Genomic DNA, 17,447 nt, shown 5'->3' on the forward strand with positions numbered 1-17,447 from the left:
AGCTACTCAATTGACCTACTCCAGTGATGATCACTTTAAGACCGCTGGTGCTTGGGTTATGTACCAGAGCAGGAAAACCTCTGCACAAGGTGGGATCTGAGAGTGTAATTGTCACAGTGTGTGGTTAGATTTACAGAACACAGTCTGTGAGGAGCATTGAAACCTTGCTCTAAAGACATGGGCTCAGCACCATTCATTTACAGTGTGCTCTGTCATGCTTGAGTTGTAGTGTTCAGCAGGGATAAAGCAATGTTATCATTTGGAAATTATGCTTGTATTTAGGCAATTTATGTAAATTCTCTTACAGTACTTAGAACTTCGCTTCAACAAAGTTGTAAGGATCTTGGGAACAGTCATCTTTATCATTGAAATGGTGAGTAAGTGGATTTAAGTGGATTTAAAATATATGAATGCATTTCTTTGCTATGCTATCTATCTGGCCAACGGTTTTGAGAATGACACAAATATCAATTTTCATAAAGTCTGCTGCCTCCGATGGCAAGTTGTGTATTCTCCAGAATGTTATGAAGAGTGAGCAGATAAATTGCAAATAATTGCAATCTTTTCCATGAAATCGAACTTAATTCCAAAAAAAAAAAAAAAAAAACATTTCCACTGTATTCGTAGAGAAGGCTTCAGGGTGCCCAAGAAAGTCCAGCAAGAGCCAGGACCATCTCCTACAGTTGATTCAGCTGCAGGATTGGGGCACCACCAGTGCAAGATTTGCTCAGGATTGGCAGCAGGCAGGTGTGAGTGCATCTGCCTGCACAGTGAGGCAAAGAACTTTGGAGGATAGCCTGGTGTCAGGAAGGGCAGCACTGAAGCCACTTCTCTTCAGGAAAAACATCAGGGACAGACTGATATTCTACAAAAGGTACAGGGATTGGACTTCTGGGGATTGAGGTAAAGTCACTTTCTCTGATGAATCCCCTTTCCAATTGTTTGGGGCATCCGGAAAAAAACCTTGTCCAGAGAAGAAAAGGTGAGCACTACCATCAGTCCTAAGTCATGCCAATGTTAAGCATCCTGAAACCATTCATGTGTGGGGTTGTTTCTCAGCCAAGGGAGTGGGTTCACTCACAATTTTGTCTACGAACACAGTCATGAATAAAGAATGGGAAAAAACATTCTCAGAGAGCAACTTCTCACAACCATCCAAGAACAGTTTGGTGAGGAACAATGTATTTTTTCCAGCATGATGGAGCACCTTGCCATAAGGCAAAAGAGATAACTAAGTGGCTTGGGGAACAAAACATCAAAATGTTGGGTCCATGGGCAGGAAACTTCCCAGACCTTAATCCCATTGAGAACTTGTGGTCAATCCTCAAGGGGCAGGTGAACAAAAAACCCCACAAATACTGGCAAACTCTAAGCATTGATTATGCAAGAATGAGATGCCATCAGTCAGGATGTAGCACAGAAGATGATTGACAGCATGCCAAGAAGAATTGCAGAGGTCTTGAAAAAGAAGGGTCAACACTGCAAATATTGACTCTTTGCATGAACTTAATGTAATTGTCATTAAAAGCCTTTGACACTTATAAAATGCTTGTGATTATACTTCAGTATACCATAGTAACATCTGCCAAAAAGATCTAAAAATACTAAAGCAGCAGACTTCATAAAAATGTATATTTGTGCCTTTCTCAAAATTTTTGGCCACGGCTGTAAAAGATGATTTATATATATATATATATATATATATATATATATATATATATATATATATATATATTAAGAAACTTCATACACTGGTAATTGTGGTAAGTAATAGCAACTAGATAATTTAGTCAAATAATGAAAGATGTCTTACTAAAGCCAGGTAAACCCGCATCAGATCCGGGTTCTTATAGACCTATCTCTCTCCTCCAAACTGACGTTAAAATACTTGCAAAGGTTTTGGCTAGGAGGGTTAATACCATTATTGCACATATTGTCCACGAGGACCAGGCGGGTTTTATGCCGAATAGGTCCACCGCAATCAATCTCCGCCGCTTGTTTGTAGCCATGCAGACACCGGCGGATAATGCGGGGGACAGAGTGTTGTTATCGTTAGATGCTAACAAAGCGTTCGACAGCGTCGAATGGGACTACTTATGGGCGGTGTTGGAAAAGTTTGGGTTTGGCCCTCTATTTATCTCCTGGGTGAGACTGCTTTATTACCGTCCGCAGGCTTCCATCAGGGAGGGTGGCAGAATATCTGAGCACTTTTACTTGGGGAGGGGCACCAGACAGGGATGTCTGTCGCTTGCGGCTACCATTCGATCGCAGGACGCCATAGATGGGTTTCACTTTGGCCCCCTTCAGGAAAAGATTCTGCTGTATGCAGACGACATGCTCCTGCTGCTTGGGGACTCGGGGGCTTCCTTGCAAGCTACCATGGCCACCATAACGGAGTTTGGCCGATTTTCTGGCCTCACTATCAATTGGTCCAAGTCGGCCTTACTGCCGCTGGATAAACCGGCGGATCCTCTCCTGGGTACGCTCTGTCCAGTCCCCGTGGTAACTACCTTTAAATATTTGGGGGTGGTGATTTCTGCAGATCCGCTCCACTATTGTAGCTTAAATGTGCACCCGCTCCTTGCTCGGTTTCGCGATACGATTAGGGTCTGGGACAAGCTGTGGTTATCGGTTGCGGGTCGGGTGAACCTGATTAAGATGGTTCTGATGCCGCAGCTCTTGTATTTCTTGCACAACTCCCCAGTGGTTATTACGCTGAAAATATTCAGGGTGGTCAACACGTTATTTAGGACTCTTATATGGCGGGGGCGGGCGGCCCGGATCCGGATTGAGCAACTACAGAAGCCTAGGGATTTGGGAGGCCTTTCTCTCCCTAATCTCTGGATTTATTATTTAGCCTCTCAGCTGCAGCACCTGGTTGGGGCAATGGCTGGGACGGGGGGGGGGGGTCCGGCTCTAAAACTGATGGGGTATTTTACGGGTGCCACTGGCATTCCTGAGGGGTTGGAGGCTCAACTGTTTGCTAAATCCAATAAACTCTACCCTACCTATAGACTTCTTCAGAAGATCTGGGATAAGGCCAAACAGCTACAACTGGTTACCGGATATACTTCTTATAGTCCCATTTGGCATAATCGTTCTTACCCTGAGCTGGACAAGCTGGATCAGGCTGGTAGGTGGCTGACCTATGGGGTGTCCCATCTTAAACACATCCTGCTCAATGGGGAGTTACTGCCCTTCGAGCAATTGCAACTTCGGTTTTCCTTGCCACATAAGATGAAGTACTATTACCTGCAGCTTCGGCATGCGTGCCGGGCTCAACCTTCCTTGTCCCACTCCAGCTTGTCCTCCACACTGGTATTTTTCCTTATGGAGCAATATACCTCTACTAAGGGCTTTATATCAGCTTGTTATGCAGCCCTACTGGGTTCATACTTAGACAGATATCCGTGCAAGGCGTGTGACCAATGGAGCGGAGATGTGGGGGAGGTACCCGCTGAGCAATGGGAGGAGGCCTTGGAGTCAGTCAGAATATGTTCACTCAATGTTTCCCATCAGGTATCCCAATTATATATCTTACTACGAGTACATCATACCCCGGCAAAATTACATGCTATGGGTCTCCGCCCGGACAATGTGTGCAATAGATGTGAGAGGGATGTGGGGGACCTTATACACTTATTATGGAGATGCCCGAAATTGCATCGGTATTGGACCTCAGTGACCTCCACTATAAACAGGGTTCTGGGCTTGGCCTCTTGGGTATATTGGATCACATTATAGATGACTGCTACTTACGGGAGGCAGCGGCGCGAGCTCTGTTTCAAGCCCGACTACTTATTCTGAGACGCTGGATTGATAAGGAACCTCCTACATATAGACTCTGGCTGGAGCAACTGGGCACCACTCTTCGCATGGAGAAATACATTTACTTGCATAGGGGTGCCCCGGCCAAATTCCAGAAAGTCTGGGGAGTCTGGTTGAGCTCTCCAGGGATGGCTCCCACGGATCTGATCCTAGATCGCCTGTTACTTTAATTGCTGGGGGTGGGGTAGACCACTGGAGGTTAGATTGGGGGGAATTATTTTGATCTGGGATATGGGACTGTTGCCTTGCGTTATGTTTTTGGTTCAGGCTGTTCTTTGATTCATGCTGTATACTGGCTATGTTGCTGAGATCTGTCTACGATTCTGTGCCTTTATTTGTAGATGTGCTTTTGATCCAATCTGCTTGTTGCAATATTTGTGTCTATGTGCGATTTCTCAATAAACTTTTTTTATCTTGATTTAAAAAAAAAAATAATGAAAGATGTCTGCTAATAGGTTGCTATGAGTTACTACATATTGCTCCTAAATAAACAGGTGTCACAATTTTTTTAACATGCTTTCCTCTTTTGATATAAGAATTATTGTTTTTATGTTGTTTTGGTTAAGAAACTCATGTCATGACGGCAATCTTAGTGAGCCATATTGTGTTTGCATTTGCATGCACTATTTTGAATTCTTTAATACAGTTATGTCTTTAATAAAAGATCATTTCATGTACCTTTAAATAACACTGCTAGAGATACCTGCATTTACTTGAGCCCCCTTCAGTCCCTTGTATAGCAGCACTCTGACTCAGACTGAGAAAAGAGGACAAACAGTGTAAGGCAATTACACTTTCCATTAAACAGTGTTGTCCCCCTTTACTAGTGGATTTTTGATAAAACAACAGTTTTTGCAATTTTTGACAGCAGTGGAAAAAAGTGAGGTCTTCAACCCAGGTAACTAGATGAACAGATTAAAAAAAAATGTTAGCAGGTAAAACAGTTTACGTGTCCATATTCTTCATTTGTATTAAGCTTGTTGCTTTGTGCTTAATATTAAAAATAAATGTTTGTGCCTTCTCTCAGGTATGGTGAACTTACCCTGAAACAAACTGTGTGGCTTAAAGTTGTCCTTGTTTTTCAGGTGTTATACACTGGTATTGTGATATATGCACCTGCTCTGGCACTGAATCAAGGTTTGTAGAGGTTTACGACACAGTCTCTTTTTTATTAAAATATGTTGGTATCTTCCTAATTCTTAAATACATAATTTTTAATGTTCACATTAACAACATTGACCGTTACCAAGTGTGAAACGGTCATTGTAAAAAAACTTTTTTTTTAAAGAACCATTAAATAATAATGCTGTTCAAGTACATATAGTATACACCATTGAATGTATACTGTGTTAGCTCTTATTGTTTTAGTTGGTGGAGCGACTTCTCTCAACACATTTCCGGCGGGTCAACTGACCCTCTTTTTCAGGAGAGATAGCAGTAATGATAATACAATGATTACATAAAACTTTTTTCAATGTGGCATCCAGGACAACAACCACATCTCTGTTCATGAAATAGTAGACCACAAAGGAGGAGATATGGAAGAGAGAAGGAGAAAAAACCCCAGAATATTTAAGGTAAGTATGTAAACCATTATTGTTGCATCTGCATTGACTGGTGACTGGCAGATCCTGAAAGGTGAACAAGGACAACTGAAGGTTGTAAAATTTCTTCTTCCCCTTTGTCAATGCTTCTAGGGTCCTAATAAGGCTATATTTGTTTGAATTCAAAAATCCTTTTTGAATTGATGTAGACAGGAAAATAACTATAAGGGGTAACATATTTACCTTAATCTTTTTGGGGTTCTTTCTCCTATTACTTATCTCTGTATCCTTCCTGGAGAAGCGGGTCAGTTGACCCGGAAAACACATTTTAACACAGTATAGATTTGATGCTGTATGTGTAAAGATAATAATTGGGTTGATGGTGGGAACTTTATGTGAGAGGATATGTATTATGTGGTTTAATGTGGAAAACATATACAGTATATACTTGAACAGAATAATAATTTGATGGCTCTTAAAGAAAAAATGTTATATTTGAAAGATAATAAAAAAACAAATGGATGTTTTAATTAGTGATTATTTTTGACAAAAATCCCAATCAATTACTTAGGGGTGGTTGTTTTATCTGTAATATCAATTATATGGGATGTTGTTATATTCCTTAAGAAGATAATATTCGAGTGGACCATGTCCCCTCATCATAATGTACTATCCCAAAATAAAAAGACAGCAAAATAAAGCCAATGTCTCAGCAAACCATGGCCATGCTGGGGGTGAGCAAAGATTGCCCGATGGGGATGTGGGCAGCACTTAAAATCAGTTTTACTCTTTAAAACACTCTTTAAAAAATGATAATTAAGCTGCTTTATGTACTTAGCTAAATTAGCAATCTGACCTGCTGTCATCATAGCCTAGAACAGGGGTTTCCAAACTTACTAAACAAAGGCTTAGTTTACTGTCCTTCAAACTGTAGGGGAGCCGGACTGTGCCCAGTGGGAGTAGAAAATGACCTGTTGTCAGTGGAGGTAAACAGTTCCCCATCTTTAGTATTAGGGGGAGGAATAGTGCCCCTTCTTTGGTGTCAGTGGAAGGAATAGTGCCCCATCATTTGTGTCAGTGGGAGGAATAGTGCCCCATCACTGGTGTCAGTGGCAGGAATAGTGCCCCATCAGTGTTGTCAGTGGGAGGAATAGTGCCCCATCACTGGTGTCAGTGGGAGGAATAGTGCCCCATCATTGGTTTCAGTGGGAGGAATAATGCCTTATCATTGGTGTCAGTGGCAGGAATAGTGCCCCATCACTGGTGTCAGTGGCAGGAATAGTGCCCCATCACTGGTGTCAGTGGGAGGAATAGTGTCCCATCATTGGTGTCAGTAGGAGGAATAGTGCCTCATCATTGGTGCTAGTGGGAGGAATAGTGCCCCATCATTAATGTCAGTGGGAGGTATAGAATGGCAGGAACTATGGTCCACTGTGGCTGACAGTGGGGATAATAATGCCCCAAGGGACAGATAAAAGCAAGCAAAGGGTCACATCCAGCCCCAGGCTGCATTTTGGAGACCACTGGTCCAGAAAATGCATTGTATACTTTAAAACAAAAATTTAAAGTGAAGGTATAGACCAGTGCTGTATCTTGGCCTAGGCCAACAAGGCCCAGGCCTAGGGCAGCACTTTGCAGGGGGGCAGCAAAAAAGCTGATGGGGCCACACTGATATGCTGCCCTGATGGCACTGATATGTTGCAATGATGGGCACTAATAGACTGCACTGATGGCCACTGATGAGGCAGGACTGATAAGCTGCACTGATAGGGCTGCACTGATAAGGCAGCACTGATGGGCACTGATATGATGCACTGATGGGCTGCACTAATGGGCAATAAGAGGCTGCACTGGAGGCCACTGATGGGGCTGTACTGATGGCCACTGATGAGGCCGCACTGATATGCTGCACTGATGGGCAGTAATGAGGCTGCACTGATGAGCACTGATAAGGCTGCACTGATGGGCACTGATGAAGCTGAACTTATGGGAACTCATGAGGCTGCACTGATGGGCACTGATAGGCTGTGGTTGTGGTCTGTGGTTTACAGATGACAGGGCGGGTCATAAACAGGAAAGGGTGTGGCCTTTACAGGAAGTGGTGGGTCATATTTAAATTAGGGGTGCCCAAGTTTAGTCAGGCCTAGGGCAGCAGCAAAACCTAAATACACCACTGGTATAGACACATTATTAGTGTTTATAAAGTTTTTGGAAAAATAATTCAAATTCTTTTATTTCAGTTTCAGGATTTAACCTTTGGGGGGCAATGATTGCAACTGGATTAGTGTGCACATTCTATTGTACACTGGTATGTTAATTTTTTTATATCCTGAATATTACCTTGCTGTCATACTATTCTACATGTCTTTATAAAAAAATCATAATCACAATGCAAATTAAATAAAACCAAGATCTATAAGTAAACATCTTATACAAATAAAGGTAGACGATTATATCTGTTTCAAAAGATTTATGCATGTAACATTACTCTAAATGGCTTCTTCTATGTGGACATCCAAAAGCCCTAAGACTGCTGCTGGGCCCAGCCATCTTGGATGTAATATCAGCAGTCCCTATATACTGTGGTATTCCCCTATCCATCCTCTCCCCATAGCTGCAAAGAAAATTACATAGGGTGGTGAGTGGATGGGCAGAAGAACTGGGTCAGCAAAAAGAGCAATTAGACTTTCCAAAACAAGGAGAAGGTGATGACGGGGCTGTGCTAGGAAATTGACTCTTCCTAAAGTAGCCAAATTGCAAATTAATGAAAAAATAATTTATAGACAGGACAAACATTGCAAAGAGACATTTAAAATAAACAAGCATAATACCAGAGTGCGCAAGTGAATATATAGATTCCCCCAATACATCGCTCAATACTAATAACAGCTAACGTATATTAAAACATTTTTGATCTGTGTAGCAAACAGAAGCCACAGTGACACTTACAAGTTGCTACTGAACAAATAACTTAAACACAATCATAGGTCCATATAGGGCACTTTTACACTGAGGCATTTAGCTTTTCCCTTTTTTCTGAAAAAGCACCAAAACTCATGCATACAGGACTTTTGGTGTGCTTTCAGAAAATGCACCAAAACTGCCCAGTCTAATGAAATATCTATAGCAAAGTGCAGGTAACCCGCACCAAAACCACAGGTACACTGCAAGAGCATCAGTGCTGCAGGAAAACTGCACCGCATCAGTATAAAAAGTGCCCATAATCTTCTTCAAAAAGCCACAAAGCTGGCGGCAACACAAACAATAGCAAGAGCTTGGAAACAACAGTTCATACCCTTTACAAAAGTGCGCAGTCGCTTGGGCTTTTTTTTCATTAATCAGTTCCCGACCGGCCGGGAACTGCGGCACTGTGGCTCTACTGCGCAAATCGAAGTAGGTCTACGCCGGTCACGAACAGGCAGCTAGGGGACGAGCGTGCGTCCCCGGCAGCACGCTCCCACCCCCACTCGGCAGCGGGGAAGCCGATGCATGGGTCAGGCGGCTCCGATTGCCACTGACATCCGCGATCATTACCTGCTGAGAGAGAAGAACGGTCAGCTGTTGTAAACACAGCTGACCGTTCTTCTTCCTGAAATGATCATAGAGCCCCTGTGATCCTTCTATATAGGATCACAGGTCTCTATGATAATTTCAGAAGCCACGCCCCCCCCCCCACAGTTAAAATCACTCCCCTAGGCTCACATTTAACCCCTTGATCACCCACAATGTTAATCCCTTCCCTGTCAGTCTCATTATTACAGTAGCAGTGCATATTTTTAGCACTGATTACTGTAGTAATGTCACTGGTCCCCCCAAAAGTGTCAAAAATGTGAATTAGGGGTCCCATCTGTCCGCCGCAATGTCACAGTCCCACTATAAATCGCAGATCGCCACAAAATTGGCCTAAAATGTTAAAAAAATTAGATTTTAATTTTTTTGAGAATGTTATGTAGCAGAATGTGAAAATATTGTTTTTTTCTTTTTCTTTTGTTTTTTTTTTTGTTTCAGAAATGTCGCTCTTTTTTGTTTATAGGGCAAAAAAAATAAAAATCGCACAGGTGATCAAATACCACCAAAAGAAAACTCTGTTATATCAACAATACATTTATACATAAGCCAACACAAATATTCCAGACTAAATACAGAAATCAATGTAAATTAATATGTAATTGTATTTTTGACGATACTGACTCAATTTGTTTTTTTTAGCTAGGAAAGTATAAAAACTTATTTTTATATTTTACTCCTCTTTACCTGCATCCAATTTTGTCAGTAATTCACTAAATACTAAATAATACTTACACTGTTATATCAACAATACGTTTATACATAAGCCAACACAAATATTCCAGACTAAATACAGAAATCAATGTAAATTAATATGTAATTGTATTTTTGACGATACTGACTCATTTTTTTTGCTGAATTTTGCATGGTTTGCTAATGTTCACTTCATTTGTAAATTCTTTACAAAAATGTATTGAAACCGAAAAAGCTTATTGTTTTACAAAGCACAATGGCTTAAGTTCAAATTTACACACTGAACATTTACCTGTTAATACAAATCTGTACACACACAAAAAAAGGTTGACCCTAGAAGCTGTATTTGTTTTTAACACTATCTTCATTAACAAAAAGTAAAAAAAAAAAAAGAAAATGCCTGGGAAGAGCAAGGTTCGCTTTTAATAAAATGGCATGTGGAAGCACCAGATATGGTCCTAAAGGCCACTGCAGTGAAAGGTGATAAATTAAACGAAAATAAAGAGAGAAGGCTCCCAAAACTCCTGGAAACTCTGCTACCCCTCCTAAGAGACTAGCACCCCAGCTATACTCACTGGTATAGAGTGGATATTCTGATAGCCTTGTGGCTAGAGATGACCTTTGGGTTCAAAATGAACATAAATACAACCTGAACCCAGACTGTTTGTAATTTGTTGCAAATAAAAACAAATGCATGCTCATTGCCCCCTCCCCCCTTTTCATGGTCACCCAATTTTAAGGGGTACTGGATGACCAGGAGGGGGGGGGGGGGCAATGAGCATGCATTTGTTGCATGTATACCAAACTGCAAACAGGCTGGGTTCAGTGCAGCAAACATGCACAACCCCCTCCTGAACCATGCCAGGCCACATACCTTTCAACACTGGGAAGGTACCTTGCAAGGGGGCCAGTGATGTCCAGCAATTCAGTAATCCTCTACAATCACGATGACCTGCTACCTGATGATGTTGGCACATAGCCTTTTTTTCAGGACTTTTGGGGGACTTTTTTGTTTTTGTTTTTAAGGGGCTTGTGTTTTTATTTACTTTTCACTTTTCTTCATGAATGAGTAGGGGCACTATGTACCCCTTACTCATTCACATGCACAAGTAGAGAGGATGTAAATGAAAGAGGCTGAAGAAAATCTGCAGCACTGAGGTGCATAAAAAGATGAAAAAAGAGAAAACAGTAATTTCTGAGATTAAAAAAAAAAAAACATGCTAGTCATTTATGATAGTGTTTTAGAAAACTAAATATCAACCAGTCAGGGTTTACATTCATGACAATAAACCCAAAAAAGTTATTGGCGCTATTGTAACCTCAACATAATACAAAGGAATCAACTAAAAATGTCCACAAAGTCCATAGGTAACCGTGGTAATCCCAAACCATAAATGTGACTTTCTTCTTTCTGAGGAGTTATCATCCACTAGAACTCAGAATACTACCACCAATGTGAGAAGTGCCCACTCACTGCCACTCCATTAACCTCTAAATGAATAATGGTCAGTAAGCACTTTGGGATATTCAGATATTTAAATAATTTTCCTATGTCTGTCTCTCTCCAAATGATTTCACCACCATAAACCAAAAAAAATCTGGTGCTTTTTCTTCTTCGTCACTTTTGGTGTCACATCCGGCCTGAACTTCCTGGTGGTGGAACACACGCCGATCCTGGGAGGGAGAAGAGGTGGCATTTAGACAAAAAGGTTGTATACATTTGTGCCGAGCCAGGGCACAATTACATGTAAGTGCAATACTTTGGTAACTTCAAATCTGGTGCAATAAAATTACTACACTATAGTATTTTCTTTGGTTTATGGTGGTGAAATCACTTGGAGGGAGGCAGACATAGGAAAATTATTTGAAGATCTCATGGTGAGACTGTGATCGAGTCGGATGGGTCATCAAATAAACCCAAAGTGCTTACTGACCTTTACTGTATTCATTTAGAGGTCACTGGCACGACGGTGAGTGGGCACTTCTCACATTGGTGGCGGTATTTGGTGTTTTATTGGAAGATCACTCCTCCGAAAATAAGAAGGTCACATTTATGGTATAGGATTATCACAGCTACTTATGGACTTTGTTTATGGACTTTTTTCAGTTGATTTCCATGCAATATGTTGAGGTTGCAATAGCGCAGCATGGGGGTCATTGTTTTTTTTTCACAGGGGAACAGGCACCTTTATGTTTATTTTTTTTTTATTAGGGTTTACATTTAGTTTAATTTTTTTAGATTCCCAGCACTGCAGTAATTTTTTGTCTTTCTCTTTAGGGTGGTCTGAAAGCTGTAATCTGGACAGATGCATTCCAGATAATTATCATGGTGGCAGGATTCATAGCTGTCATTATAAGAGGGGTGGTGGTGCAAGGTGGAATCCAAACAATACTGAATGATTCTTATTACGGTGAAAGACTGAACTTCTGGGAGTAAGTATCTGAACATGCCGAGTATTATATAAGCATACAGTACATTAATATAAGACGATTGTCAGTATTGCATGAGGTACATATTGATTGACATAAGACAGACAGGTTAGGTAGCAATTAGTATTGATTAGTACATTGATGGTAGACATCCCCGAGTAGTCATTTTTACAAGAACCCAATTATTCATATTTATAAACTGTTCATATAAAATAAAACCTCTAATTTGGTGTTCAATTATGTTCACTTAGGGTGATTAAACTCAAGCAGTAGGTACATTTGCAATGAGTTGTGCCTGTCCAAAACTGTATTTTAGGGCATGGCAGCCCACTTTAATTCAATAAACGGAAAGTTGACATGTACATCAATTGCCCACGCAGGGTTTTCTTCCACACAATGTGCACAAATATCAAGCCACCTGGCTCACTTGTTGGCAGCACTGCTGTTCCTCTTACCAGTCCCTATGACTGTGTTGTCCAGCTCTCCTGGAACACTTAGCTCTCTAGCTTTAAGTCACAGCACCCTGCTGCATGGCCCACCTCTGGCCTATGGGTTGGGGTTCTCCTGACATACCCAATGGGTGCCAACCTGACTCCTGGAACTGAGACCCGCTGTCTCCTGGCTTCTGGCTGGGCCCTCTGACCCCTCGATGAGACCCTCTGTCTCTTGGCTTCTGGCTGGGGCCAGAAGCTCCAGGTTACAGGCATCTATCAAAATCCAAGACACAGGATTGACTGTTCTGATCCAGAACTACAAAATCTGAAGAAAGCTAAAAACATAGCTTTCTGCATTTTTAAATGATAATTCTGAACCTCACATTAACTCTAATTGTGAATCCTGTGTCATATTTTCATATATTCTTACAGTAACAGAGCCTCCCTCTGTCACATCAAATATTTTGTAAACCCTAACAATGATCTTGTCTCATTTGGTCCTTTTTGGTGTGTGAAATATGAATGTGTTTTGTTATATTTATTTGATAAGTATATAAAATACCTATTGATCTTGTAGATAACTTTCTGTGCACTCATGCTTGTACTGCATTTTTATCAGTGACATTGTTCCCAATTTTCTCTCAGAGGACTGTAGAAGCCTCCCCTTTATATTACAGTGGTGATCGAAAGTTTGGGCACCCCAGGTAAAAATGTGTATTAATGTGCATAAAGAAGCCAAGGAAAGATGGAAAAATCTCCAAAAGGCATCAAATTACAGATTAGACATTCTTATAATATGTCAACAAAAGTTAGATTTTATTTCCATCATTGACACTTTCAAAATTACAGAAAACATAAAAATGGCGTCTGCAAAAGTTTGGGCACCCTGCAGAATTTATAGCATGCACTGCCCCCTTTGCAAGGCTGAGACCTGCCAGTGTCATGGATTGTTCTCAGTCATCGTCTGGGAAGACCAGGTGATGTCAATCTCAAAGGTTTTAAATGCCCAGACTCATCTGACCTTGCCCCAACAATCAGCACCATGGGATCTTCTAAGCAGTTGTCTAGAAAACTGAAACTGAAAATAGTTGACGCTCACAAAGCTGGAGAAGGCTATAAGAAGATAGCAAAGCGTTTTCAGATGTCAATATCCTCTGTTCAGAATGTAATTAAGAAATGGCAGTCATCAGGAACAGTGAAAGTTAAAGCAAGATCTGGAAGACCAAGAAAAATATCAGACAGAATAGCTCGCAGGATTGTGACAAAACAATTCAAAACCCACGTTTGACTGCACGATCCAGAAAAAACTGGCAGACACTAGAGTTGTGGTACACTATTCTACTATAAAGAGATACTTGTACAAATATGGTCTTCATGGAAGAGTCATCATCAGATGCCATCTGTGAAAAAGCTGAAGTTAAAGAGAGGATGACTTCTACAAATGGATAATGATCCTAAACACACCTCGAAATCCACGGGGGATTACATCAAGAGGCGTAAACTGAAGGTTTTGCCATGGCCTTCACAATCTCTTGACTGCAACATAATTGAAAATCTATGGATAGACCTTAAAAGAGCAGTACGTGACAGACAGCCCAGAAATCTCAAAGAACTGGAAGACTTTTGCAAGGAAGAATGGGCAAAGATACCTCAAACAAGAATTGAAAGACTCTTGGCTGGCTACAAAAAGTGTTTACAAGCTGTGATACTTGCCAAAGGGGGCAGTACAAGATATTAACTCTGCAGGGTGCCCAAACGTTTGCATATGTCATTTTTTTGTTTTCTGTTATTTTGAAAGTGTAAATAATGAAAATAAAATCTAACTTTTGTTGACATATTATAAGAATGTCTAATCTGTAATTTGATGCCTTTTGGAGATTTTTCCATCTTTCCTTGTCTTCTTTATGCACATTAATACAAAATTTTACCTGGGGTGCCCAAACTTTAGATCATCACTGTATATGCAGCAATATGTACTACATGCTCTGGAGCCATTGCACACTGCATAGTCAGGTGGGAGGTAAAAAACACGGATTAACCAACTGTTTTTAGGACCCCCAACTGCCTGTGTGAACAAGGCCTTTAGGTGTGGTTAGTTCATCTAAATTTAGAGAAGACAGAATTCTGTAAGCCCTGATTAGAAACTGTCAACATGGCTAAATACATGTAGGCTCAGTTAAATATTGGTAAAATCAGGAACATCTAGTGCTGTAATGTCAGCTCACCCCTCTCCCTTGATGCTGACACTTCCATCTTCTCCTAGTCTTCTTCCAGTTTGAAGTCTTCAGCTATATTGGTTTGCCAGGTTTGGATGATTTAACTCTTGCACATGTTCACAGGAGTTTCTTCATTCTAGCATAGAATCAGGCCGAGACTATACACTGAGCTGTGCATGTGCAGCTCAGTGTACTGTGCATGTGCAGCTCAGTATACACTTACAGATACAAGTGTTGACAGGCAGGTAGAAGCATCTATAACCAAAGAGACATACACAGTCTCTTCTGTCATAAAAAAAATCCTGTCTGTCAGCACTTTGTTAAAAAGAGACTTGACTTCTGCTTTACAATAATAGGTTTAAACATAAAACCTGAGGTATGAACAACTCAAATATTTAAAAATCCAATCTGGGATGGTAAATTTATACAGCTATAATAATCTCTGTCTTCTTTTGAAATGTTTGTTTTCCTGGCAGCCAGCAAGGTTGTTTTTTGAGGGATTTTTTATTCAGAACCGATAGAAGTCACAAGACTGCTATATACTGCTGATTAGAAAAGGCATTTTATCAGTTTATATTTACTAAAATAATTGCATTTCCATGTTCTGTGTACTGTGGGAGACCAGATATAGTGAATGCAGGCTCCTGGGTTTAGTAACCCTTTAATGCTGGTAATTAATGTCATGGTGTCACAGGACTGTTTTGGGCTTTTCCAATGTGAAGCCCAGTGGTACATTCCAAAAGTGTCTGTATGTCTCACTTTTGTTACAGATTCCAAAAATAAGGTCTTTATCCCTAATTTTAGGATGGTAGGTAAAGCCATACGAATCATTCCTTGTTGCCCCTGAAACAAGTATACATTATGAACAATTCAATTACAGCACAGATACATACTGCAATTATAGAGCCATTTATTTTAAATTGCATGCATCTTTTTACAGCAAGTTGGATGACAATAATGCAGTGCATGCTAACAATGGCTTCTAAAAAATAGCACTTGGGGAGCAACAACAGTGCCAGGAAAGGGTCATCCAGCACCCAGGGCAAAGATGCCAAACTGTGCCCCCTTCTTCCATTAGTCTAAGGTTTAGCAGTGATGTTGCTGTCACTACTCCCGTCAGCCTTGTAACAGAAGCTACTGGCACAGGGAGCCCCCATCCCTGCAATAAAACATTGCTCCCAGGGCAGGCCGTCCCTCCTGCCCACCCCTTGAGGTGAGCTAAGAAAGTATAACCGTACATGTTGTGATGTGGTTAGCCAAAGGAAAAACAAAAAAGCCCTCTGCTGAATCAGAATTGGATGTACAGTTGGCCAAGGGGCTTAAAGGAATCATTTTCATGGCTCCGCCAACTATCCCAAAATAACAAAGGGATAGTGAAGGAATAAACCAATGTTTTTGGGGTCATGGAAGTAAGACATACAAATATTTTCTATTTTTATTTTATTTAATTTTGCATTTTATTATTTATTACTTTTTTAAAATGTCTTTAAACATTCCACAGTACTTTTCACTGGATCCATGGGTGTTTTTTTGGTTTCTTTTGACCCACCTTACTGTAGCCTAGTTGGGCCTATTTATGAAAATATTGTAGCAAGCAAAGCACTTTACGCAAAGTATAAGTCCCGGTTCACACTACCGCGACTTGTCAGGTGACTTGTCAGCCTGACAAGTCGCGGCCCATTCTGTGCTTCGGGAACCGTTCTAATAGGAGCGACTCAAGTCACTCCATCTTAGAAAATAGTTCCAGTACTACTTCGGGGCGACATCGGAGCGACTTGCATTGACTTCCATTATGTGAAGTCCATGCAAGTTGCGCCGAAGTCGCGGTGCATGCGACTTCACAGTTCACCCCCGAAGTCGGATCGCCATAGTGTGAACTGACACTAATATCCAACTAGCAGTTAATTGACACCTTTTTTTGTACTAACTTAACTCCTAGAAACTAAATTCTAGCTGGTTTATGTGGTTTACCACAAATCATTTTCCGCGTTAGCTCTTTATTTATTAGGCCTACCTAATTATCTTTCATACCCGTCTTTTGTACAATTATATCTTTTTTTTCCATAGTTTTGATCCCCATCCACTACGTAGACACACCTTTTGGACAATTGTGATTGGTGGAACATTTTTGTGGACAGGAATCTATGGTGTCAATCAGTCTCAAGTGCAGCGATACATTGCTTGCAAGACAAGATTCCAAGCAAAACTGTGAGTTATTTTTGGTGTAGAAGTATTTTGTGGTTAAAAGTATGATTTTTTTTATCATGTGGAAATATTTTTTATCAATGCTGAAATAAAAAAGTTACAGCATTCTTCTTCCTCTCCATGTCTAAGAGAATATATTTTTAGCGATCTGTCTTATTCCTTTTCATAAAAGTATTTTCTGACCCAAATGCTTGAGCAACTATTTATAGTTTACACTACATATTTAGAGCCTTGTTGCTAACATCAAGAAGAGCAGTAACAGCTTACTGCAGTGGTCCCCAACCATTGTCTGAAAATTCATATATAATTTTCATCTGTCTTTGAGGTTCCTTAGGATTTGTCTGTTGGAACACCTGCCCAATGGTTTATTTCCAACAAGCCTGATATGAATAGAAATTGCTCAAAATCATTACATTACATTTTTTTCATAGTAAGGGCGACTTACAGGTAGATGTATTTGACTATTGCTCTTTGTCTATATGTGTAAGGCTGGCCATGCACAGTTCAAATCTCAGTCTGTTCAGCAGGAA

The 17,447-nt window shown here is 40.6% G+C and overlaps 1 protein-coding gene across 1 annotated transcript in view; it reads left to right on the forward strand.

The window, feature by feature from the left end:
* SLC5A8 (solute carrier family 5 member 8) overlaps positions 1 to 17,447 on the forward strand; it is a 205,381-nt gene that overhangs the window by 105,627 nt on the left and 82,307 nt on the right. Inside the window, exons 17-21 of the mRNA XM_082253567.1 lie at positions 308 to 373; positions 4,914 to 4,965; positions 7,613 to 7,680; positions 11,911 to 12,065; positions 16,780 to 16,920. Of these exons, the coding sequence (XP_082109693.1) occupies positions 308 to 373; positions 4,914 to 4,965; positions 7,613 to 7,680; positions 11,911 to 12,065; positions 16,780 to 16,920 (482 nt within the window). The remainder of the gene's footprint in view (positions 1 to 307; positions 374 to 4,913; positions 4,966 to 7,612; positions 7,681 to 11,910; positions 12,066 to 16,779; positions 16,921 to 17,447) is intronic.

The sequence above is a fragment of the Pelophylax lessonae genome (assembly GCF_965119305.1).
Source record: "Pelophylax lessonae genome assembly, chromosome: 4".
Classification (NCBI taxonomy): Eukaryota; Metazoa; Chordata; class Amphibia; order Anura; family Ranidae; genus Pelophylax; species Pelophylax lessonae.